Consider the following 10,163-nt stretch of genomic DNA (forward strand, 5'->3'; position numbering starts at 1 on the left):
TAAAAGTAATGCTATATGATAACTAAAGCTTAATAAAAACCTCACACCAAATTATCAGTGGTGTCTAAAAGTTGCAGCAAGTTAAATTATATTCTGTAAAACAATATGTATGTTAAGTCTTATGCAACCCTTAAAATAACCTACTATGCATTTCAGGGCCGTGTTCAATTGATTTTCGTTGATAAAATCCTACCAAAACATCGGGTATGGGTCACATTTTGGAAATAGGTATTTGAAGCCAAAGCCTAATTGGAGCGCCTCAGCGGCGTGGTTGGTATGGGTATTGGCGTCCCACCTCGGTGGTCGCGGGTTCGATTCTCGGCCATTCCATTGAGGAGTGAGAGATGTGTATTTCTGGTGATAGAAGTTCACTCTCGACGTGGTTCGGAAGTCACGTAAAGCCGTTGGTCCCGTTGCTGAATAACCACTGGTTCCATGCAACGTAAAAACACCATACAAACAAACAAACAAAGCCTAATTGGCAAAAATATGCAGCAATGTCTAATGTGAATAATAAAGGCACTTACTAGAGTAAATATAAGAAATTGAAAAGGTAACTTAGCTAAATTTAGACGCACCCAGAGAGAGGCTACTTGTGACGTGAACTATGACATCAGACGTAATACCCTGTAAACTTTCCATTCACAATAGTAAACACGCCGATAACAGGAGGAGGACAACAGAGCATTCATACGTCAAAGCCAATCTGTTCTACGTGACTGCTGTCTGGTGCTTCACTTATGGCAGGCCTGGCAAATTGTCCTCGTGGCTGCAAGACTGCTTTCGTGCTGCGTGTTTTTGCAGTATGCAATAAAGAAAAGAACCGCATGCGTCATATGATTAATATTAACAGGTAATTGGATAACAGATCATGCACAAACACCGAATGATTCAGACAGGAAGCCTAAATTAAATTTTATAGGGGTTATACTTGAATGACGAGTTTGGAAAAAAAATGAGACAAAAATATTTTGTTTATATTAATGTATTTCTAAATTTTCACAATAAGAATAAGAGATGACAGATTTTTTCTTGACTGCAAACTATTTCACTAACTAGCTTCATGAACCATATTTAACAATTTACCTATTCTACTGATCTCCTTTTATATATATATATATATATATATATATATATATATATATATATATATATATATATATATATATATATATACACTGTACTTACACACACACATTTATATATAAAGCTTCATTTATAAATTATGTGTATGTGCATTTATGTACTATATATGTCTAAGTTCATATATGTAAAGCATTTATATATCTCTAAATATTCTACTCATACTCTTCCTTGATGTCGAAGTATGAATAATAACAATAATGATGATTATATTAATAACAACAATAATGATAATAACTGTGACGAATATTAATGTGATTATTATGACTTATAATATTATCAATTTCTTTGCATGAACGTGTGCGTAGAGAAAACAAAGTATAACATATAATGCATTTTTAATCACTGGTTAAATACTGGTCTTTGTCCACACAGGCCCTACGACCGTGTGGCAAATTTCATGGGTATCTCACATGAGTCTGCTGGCGAAGTATTTCCTATACCATAAGTCTTTGATAATTTTACAGTGGGTGCCATTCGTCGGTTTGTTCACGAGATATTTGCTGCAAAGCAAGTATTTACTGTTAGAACCCTGATGACAGATTTGAAGACAGCCACCATAATCCCTGAAACAACCTCCTAGATAGCGGTGTGGCGGCTCCTGCAAGATATGGGATTCAGATATAAAACGTCTCAACGAAAGATGTATCTTGCAAAAGAGTTCATTGATGTGGTTTGCCGACGGATCGGGGCTCTCCGGGCTCTGAAGCGCCATCGAGAAGATGGAAGGGAGATAGTATATGTCGATGAGACGTGGTTCATCACCAGAATGAGCCACAACAGAGAGTGGATGGACACCGCACAACCTGCTACCAGTGCCACGCATAGCCGACAGGTACCACCTGGCGAGGGAGAGCGCTTCGTGGTGGTAGCAGCTGGCACAGCAAATGGATTTATTGAAGGCTCTTTCCTTTGTTATCCTGCAAAGAGTACAAGTGGCGATTACCACGGGGAAATGACAGGCGAGCTGTTCATACGCTGGTTAACAACGCAGCTTCTACCATTGCTGCCTGAACCATCAGTGTTGGTGCTCGGCAACGCACCTTATCACAGCCAGCTATTAGACGAGTGTCGGTGTCCTACCACGGCCACCAAGAAAGCAGACCTTATTACCTGGCTTCAGAGTCGCCGAATCCCTGCCCCAGACGGTGCCACAAGACCTGAGCTGTTGCTCATATGTCAACAGAACAGGCCAAAACCACAGTACATCGTGGACAACATAATTCGAGAGTGGGGCCACGAGGTGGTGCGTCTGCCACCTGCCCACCCAGAGCTCAATGCCATTGAGTAAGTATGGGCGTGTATGAAAGGTCATGTGCGTTCGTCTTTACAGCGATTAACCTGGGCAGACTTGCAGGCAAGACTGGAGGAAGCCAAGCTTTTGGCCACTGAAAGTGTATGGGGGTCTGCAGTGAAACGATCTCGAGCCTTTGAGGATGGGTATTGGTCAATGGACAACTTTCAAGAGCCTGTTGGACCTATCATTATAAACTTAGACAACGATGACGAGGATATAGAAGACCTATACCTGGATGATGACGATGATGAAAATGAATAGAATTGATTTTGGTTGTGTGTTCTCTATTTTCTTTTTTTTCCCTTTACTCATGTAGAAATATTGATTTCTGTATTTGTAACGAAACTAATTTACTTATGGTCTGCTCAATGAGCAAAGACTCAGATTCGAACAAGTTCTGTCTAAATCTTAAACAAACAACAACATATGCTTTTACATAGTTTTATATTTTAATCTTTGTATAAGTTTATTTCACATTTCAGTTTTAATGCAGTTCAGCAGAATAATTGGATTAATGGATTATAAAATTTATGTTATAGCCCAAGTGTTTAGACTATGAATTATGAGTATCATATTGCATTACAATGTAGTTATGCTTAAAGGATATATATATATATATATATATATATATATATATATATATATATATATATATATATATATATATATATATAGCAAAGTTAAACACTGTATCCGTGTTCTAATATGTTGTAGGAAGCCCACTAAAATTCGGAAAAAATTGAAAGTTTTTTATTTAAGCTTTCGGAGAGTACATTCTCTCCCTCTTTCAGAAAGAGAAATAAAAGTTACGTAAACTGAAAACAACGGTCAAGGTAAAAGAAATAACATACAAGCATATGGTTGTATCGGAATAACTGCCCTACGGTGGTTTGCCAATCTTGTTTAACAACTTAGCTACACTAACTACATGCTTTGTCATAATTGCATTACAGAAAAGGTCCAGTTTAAAATTACTCTTATATATATTCATAGCGTCAACATTTTGGATTAGAATAGATTCTAAAAGTTTTCTTTTTTCAGTGTTATTAACAACCTTTATGTTTTTCATTTTGTCTAGGTTAACCATATGATTTTTACTTTGTCTATGTTGAAACAGGGCGTTGTTTTCATCACCTTTCCTTAATGAGTCACGATGTTGTCTTTCTTCTGTCTATATATATAATATATATATATATATATATATATATATATATATATATATATATATATATATATAAGCGAATACCACGGGAAAATGATAGTCAGAAATCCAAGCGCTTTCGTCTTTATTCAGACATCGTCAAGGAGCTACTAAAGTACAATTGGAGAGGAAGGCCTCAGGTACAAACAAGATCAGGAATACCAGCTGGTTAATTATCAAAAGGGTAAAAATTAAAAGGGATAATCCAGGATTATCGGATATCACACGGTCACAAACTTAAAACAGATTCTGACCCTAACCGAAATTACAAAGTATCTTTACAGTCCAAAACATGTAAAAACTAAATATTTTAATTTTGTTGCTTATATTTATCTACAACTTTTTTAATTATGAAAGCATCAAGATTAAATAAACCAAGACTTAAATTTAGAACATTTCTATTATTTGACTTGATAAAACAAGATTCAATGATATTCCTTTTAACTGTGTCATTACATGGGACTAAGGCTCTTGCTTGACTCCAGTTAATAGGATGGTCTAAATCTCTCATATGTACAAATAATGCATTCGATATTTGCCCAGTTCTCACAGAATATTGATGTTGCTTGAGACGCTGTGAAAGAGAGGCCGGTGCCGGTCTGTCCGTAATAGACTTTATCACACTTTTTGCAAGGAATTTCATATATTATATATATATATATATATGTATATATATATATATATATATATATATATATATATATATAGAGAGAGAGAGAGAGAGAGAGAGAGAGAGAGAGAGACTGTAAGAGAGAGAGAAGAAGTGTATAGGGTAGCTGTTTGTGTCTTCATTCATAAAGTGGCCATACAACTGGAGTGTCTAGTAACTACGTCATACTACAGTAGAGTATCAATGAGTGGGAGGGCCTTCAGTAATGACGTCTACATAGTCTCTCTCTGGGTGCGTCTAAATTTAGCTAAGTTACCCTTTCAATTTCTTAGATTTACTCTGGTAAGTGCCTTTATTATTCACATTAGACATTATTGCACATTTTTGCCAATTAGGCTGTGGCTTCAAATACCTATTACCAAAATGTGACCCATAGCCGATGTTTTGGTAGGATTTTATCAGCGAAAATCAATTGGACACGGCCAAGAAATGCATAGCAGTCTAACTCAACTTATCAAACGCCCCCACCCCCCCAAAAAAAAAATTTGCTTTAAAAGCAAAAATACGCTCGTTGTATCAGCTATTACATGAAGAAACAATATCCATGAAATTTGGCGATAATGGGAAGATTATCAAATGGCCAAAATCTGAATGTTGACCAAACTTATAACACATTAACGTATGAAACTTATCCTTTGCAGAGCCTGGGAGAGTGGACGCAACTGAACGTAGAACATCTTCCACGATACCAAATTCCAATAGAGAGTACAACCGGTACGGAATTATTTCGGGACGCTCAAGTAGCGATGATACGACTTAAACACAAAAAATAGAGCGAGATATCACCATGCCACTTCACTATTGCAGAGTCGACGGCTAACTAAGGAACTCCGAGCCGAGGTCCGAACTCCTCGTCCAGATTCCCGGAGCTGTTGGCTGGCGTCACCATCAAGGACCATGGATTCACCTTTCTTGTAACTTGGACAATTGGTGCTGGAGAGGAGTAAGACGTCCTTGGTTTTGCTGAAGGGGAAACTTTGAATTTGTTGATGCTTTCACGCTAATTGACCGATTCTTCGTTTTATGATTCTCGGTTCTTGATCAACTTAGGCTCTGTGTATCAAGACAGAAAATTCTATCAAAAATGTCCCGAACAAGAGAATGGATAATCGTCGGTGTACTACGTATTGTCACACAGTAAAAAAAAAAAAAAAAAAAAAAAAACTCCACGCTGGCATCTCACTCAGCAAAGGTCAAGGCTTTATTTAAACTTAAGCTTTTATTATTACCCTTCCATATTTTTTCATATTTTTCTTTTTTCTCCCCATGACTCACTGGATTTCATTAACTGTTTCTTTCGGCATTGTTCAGTCAGGTGGATTTACGTTCACATATTTCATGGTCTCATTTCTGTCCGTATCATTTATTTTCAGGCGAGTGTATGTTTTTCTCATATCTTTCCCAAACTGGTTTACTACAGAGAGAGAGAGAGAGAGAGAGAGAGAGAGAGAGAGAGAGAGAGAGAGAGAGAGAGAGAGAGAGAGAGAACGTTACAATCCACTAGAACATCACCACGCCACAATAGAGCATTTGATAGACCATTGTCGTATCAAATGTGATCAACCTCAAGTGTTGAGCAAGGTGGAACACCTGTAGCCCATAAAGGGTCTGTCTGATTAAATCTAATATTTCTTTATGAATGCGTAAGGGATATAACGCACAAAATCGACAAACCCCAATCGTTGAAAAAAGAAAGGAAAGGAGATATGCATATAATAACTGAGAGATTTCAACAGTAGTTCGGATGATCTTTTTTTTCTTTTTTTTAAGCCTCCCGATAATTACCTGAATAAGGATTTGAACTAACTGATGATCCGCTTAATGGTATTTGTTGAACGGTCTTTTAATTAGAACCGGGCTAAAATATTCCTCAGGGCCAGATGGAAAGAAAGAGCGCAAGGAGAGAGAGAGAGAGAGAGAGAGAGTACATCAATGCATAGAGAGTATATAAAAATATGACAGGGACTGGATAGCAGAGAGAGAGAGAGAGAGAAGAGAGAGAGAGAGAGAGAGAGAGAGTTATTAAAGTAAGTGAGAGAGAAAAAATAACATGAACGCATAGAGTATAGAAAAATATAACAGAGAATGAATAAAAGAGAGAGAGAGAGAGAGAGAGAGAGAGAGAGAGAGAGAGAGAGAGAGAGAGAGAGGAAACATTGCAAGTAAAAAAAACAGACAAAATTCATAAACTCGAACAATCACAGAAACAGAACAAAGAGAGATAATTCACAATAAATAAGTTTCGAAAATCAAACCAGCTGGCGAAAGTGCTCCATTGTGTAAGGCATCTTTCCTCACAAAACCAAAACACAGAATACGAGCTAACACTGGCTACGTGAACAAAAGAATGTGCAGACTAAACAATGCCGGAAAAAGCAAATAATGGAATCAAGCTAACTAGACGGAGAAAAAAAAAATAAAAAAGCTAGCTGCAGAATAGGATTGCCACATGTGAAATAAAATGCGCAACAACAATCAAATCAATTAACAAAAGCTAAAAATAAACTACCAAGGTAGAGAATGAGTTGTTTTTATCTTACCCAAAAGCAAGGGAACCGAAGATCTCGTGTTATAATGATAATATTCCTATGGTCGCCAAATGATGCGATGCGAAGGTCCCCGAAAAGCTGTAAAGATATTCCACTTACTTTACCATGACATAACTGCCATGAGGATCTGTTAGACAAAGCGACTGAATGATATTGGCACCTAATTATTCCCGAAGTAGGTATTCGTTAGAACTAAGCCCCCATAACGTTCTTGAACCTTGAAAATTTTCTGTATCGAGAGTTCTGTTTTAAATCATGGCATACATTTAATTATTAGTACGTATCGTATTAATAATTCCTGATAAAAAGAACGTAGACACATGATGGATTATATATATTAGCTGCGAGAGTTAAGAAGTTCTATGCAGATACCTCCGAAGACTGTCTTATATGGAAATCACATCTTGTGAACATGACACGTATTGAACCATTTGAAGAGGGTGAGGCAGCAGTCTTCCCTCACTCTTTTTGCTCACCTCTCGCTCACTCTTAACGATTTAATATACCTCCGACTCTGAGGCACACGGAAATGCCTCATTAAAAGCCCCTTCCACAAGAGGGGCAAATGTAAGGAGGGCAGACACTGTTACCAGTTTTGTGGGTAGATGGCGATCACGTGTGTGGTCTAAGTCATAAGTTCACCTGCCTGCGCCTACTGCCTCCCTCGGACCGTTCGGTCTGGCAACACTGTATGAAAAGCGAGGCAGTTGCGGGCAAATCCGAACACCTATATATACACCCTACAGGAAATCTATCGCCCTCGTATATTCCCGAAAGCTTTCCCTCCGACCCTGATCTATGAAAACTACATAGAAGCCGCCGCCAACAGAGATATATTTCCCCTTTTTCTATCACTACACTGGCCTCGTTATTATTCCTAATATCGACACCTTTACCGGAGGACGTAGCTGACATTCTCTCTGTGACGCCCGATAAATATGATATCATTTACAATGCTGTCGAGGCGTGTGTCCGAGAGAGAGAGGGTGTCCGGGAGATTTACGACGAGTCTGGCCCCTTTTGGCACAGGAGGTTAGAATGGTATCCTGGAGTTAACTCCCGTTGTCAGGCGAAACATCTTTATGTGCAGATGTTGACGCAGAGCGTTTATATTGTTGTCGTGACCGTGGGATTGATTATAGATAGGTCGGTGCTTCTTTCTATGACTTTTTTTCGATCTATAGATGTCACCAGAGATGGTTTTTATTGGTTAAGATTTGTGCAGTTAAAGTTGAAGAATATATATATATATATATATATATATATATATATATATATATATATATTTGTGTAGTTAAAGTTGATATATATATATATATATATATATATATATATATATATATATATATATATATATATATATATATATATATATATATATATATATATAAGAGCAGCCTGCCTGTAAAAACCAACCTTAATCCTATGCTTACGTAACTGTCAATCAATCGTTCTTACTGGGTATAAGAAAACCTCAATGTCTCTCGCTCTCTCTAAAGTTTTTTTAATGAAAATAAGTGTACATAATGATTGCTTGCATGTCAGTGTGTGTGTGAGATAGAGAGAGAGAGAGAGAGAGAGAGAGAGAGAGAGAGAAGATTGTAGAGCACTCTAAATGAGTCTGACCTTGTTCCATGACGAGCATTTGTTTTATAAACAACCTTAAAATAAGAAAATATGAAATTAAGCTTCGTAATTGCTTTGGTCAGTAGAACAGATCTGTCATAGATATCAGCCGATGCTTTCATTATTGGGCTTGTGCCAACACGGGTTTTAATTCTTCAAGCTGCACGTAATCATCAGTTGATAATCGAAATTTGCAGAGAGCAGTGAATAGGCTAAAGAATGGGGCACCTCTTATGTTATTTTTTTATTCTCTTTAGTCTTTCTTAAATACTGTAAGTTTCTTATCTGGTTTCAATTTGCCGAAGAAATTCTGCGGGACGAGCAGGTTCCTGACGTCATCAGAGTTAGACATTACTTTGACATATTCGTATGGGTTCTTCGTATTAACGGTCAAATCTGGACTATTATCATGCTCATAAAATAAGTATCTATTTTTTTCCCAGAAGGACTGTTTTCAGTCCTTTCAATATCAGTCTCGGGGCAGCAAATTTGAAGGCTCTAAAATCAACATTGCAAGTCATCTCGACCCAAGTAATTTGATACCAGCTGTAGTTGGTTCTGTGTTTGATTCGTCGCCAAAGTATAAAAAGCTGTGTCTTAACCATTCATGGAAAGAGTCAACGGTGCTTCAAGGCACTGATTTCTACTACAATCTAATGAAAAGAGGCATCCAAAAGTTTGAAATCTAAACAAAAGAGACTAAGGATATTTTCCAATATAGTAGTGTGCTGGAAATAATAAAAAGTTTGTCGAGAATGATGGGTAATAAAGAAGATACTGCCTTCTATGCAAACGCGTGGGTGAGTGATAAAATAAGGAAAATGGGAGTTCTTCAAAAAATGCAGAAGCTCTGCGTCCACATTAAGAAATCCAAATACCAGTACAATTTTCTATTATGCCGCAGCGGACTTTCAAAACGTCTAAACTAGGTCGTAGAGTAGTCCAAACAGATATAGTATATCCATCGGGTAGTTATTCAAGTGGTTTTCACTTCCCTTTCCGGAACATTTCCAGACAACATTAGCTTCGCTAAACGTTACGTATTCATTCATAAAACATTTAAATGAAAGGGAAACAATTCAGAATGCTGTTTACATCAGCATCATATTTTGTTTAATAATTAATATTCTTTTGTTTTCTCCGTCGCGTTTGACTTGTGATTCGCAAATCATTCCCGTTGGTTTGTGTGTGGGTTTATATATATATATATATATATATATATATATATATATATATATATATATATATATATATATATATATATATATATGATACGCGTTTCTGGACACTAGCCTGGAATGTAATAGAACAAAGGCTCCCGATAAATATCTTGACTTTTGTTAGGAGAAATATTTAGAGCCGAATTGTTATTGGAAAAAAAGCATAATCGGATAAATATTGCAGTACAGACAATGATGATTAAGATGGCAAAGAAAACAAATTGTATTGAACTTGTTGGGGCTGAACAATATTCATGCTTAGTATGATGGTGAAAGTTATAAGTGTCAGTGTCTGAATGCAAGTTCCCTACAACTGAGAAAGTGGCAGTTGTTAAACAAACAACTGGATAATCAACTTCGAAATTCATATAGGCCTCTTTTGAGGTCATCGTTTGTGTTCAAAATGCTAGCATATGTAATTCTTGTATAGCAGATGATTAATTATCTGGAAAGGGTA

The 10,163-nt window shown here is 36.9% G+C and overlaps 1 protein-coding gene across 1 annotated transcript; it reads left to right on the plus strand.

Annotated features, from left to right (window-relative positions):
- Positions 1-1,836: 1,836 nt before the first annotated feature.
- On the plus strand, positions 1,837-2,434 carry LOC135202662 (uncharacterized). The gene has a single exon (XM_064232155.1). The coding sequence runs from the start codon at positions 1,913-1,915 to the stop codon at positions 2,432-2,434; it is 522 nt and encodes a 173-aa protein (XP_064088225.1). The 5' UTR covers positions 1,837-1,912.
- Positions 2,435-10,163: the final 7,729 nt, after the last annotated feature.

This window comes from Macrobrachium nipponense, chromosome 33 (genome assembly GCF_015104395.2).
Source record: "Macrobrachium nipponense isolate FS-2020 chromosome 33, ASM1510439v2, whole genome shotgun sequence".
NCBI classification, from domain to species: Eukaryota; Metazoa; Arthropoda; class Malacostraca; order Decapoda; family Palaemonidae; genus Macrobrachium; species Macrobrachium nipponense.

What these genes read in the sequence shown, in the direction of transcription:
- LOC135202662 (XM_064232155.1), top strand. Translation starts at nt 1,913, where the DNA reads ATGAGCCACAACAGAGAGTGGATGGACACCGCACAACCTGCTACCAGT.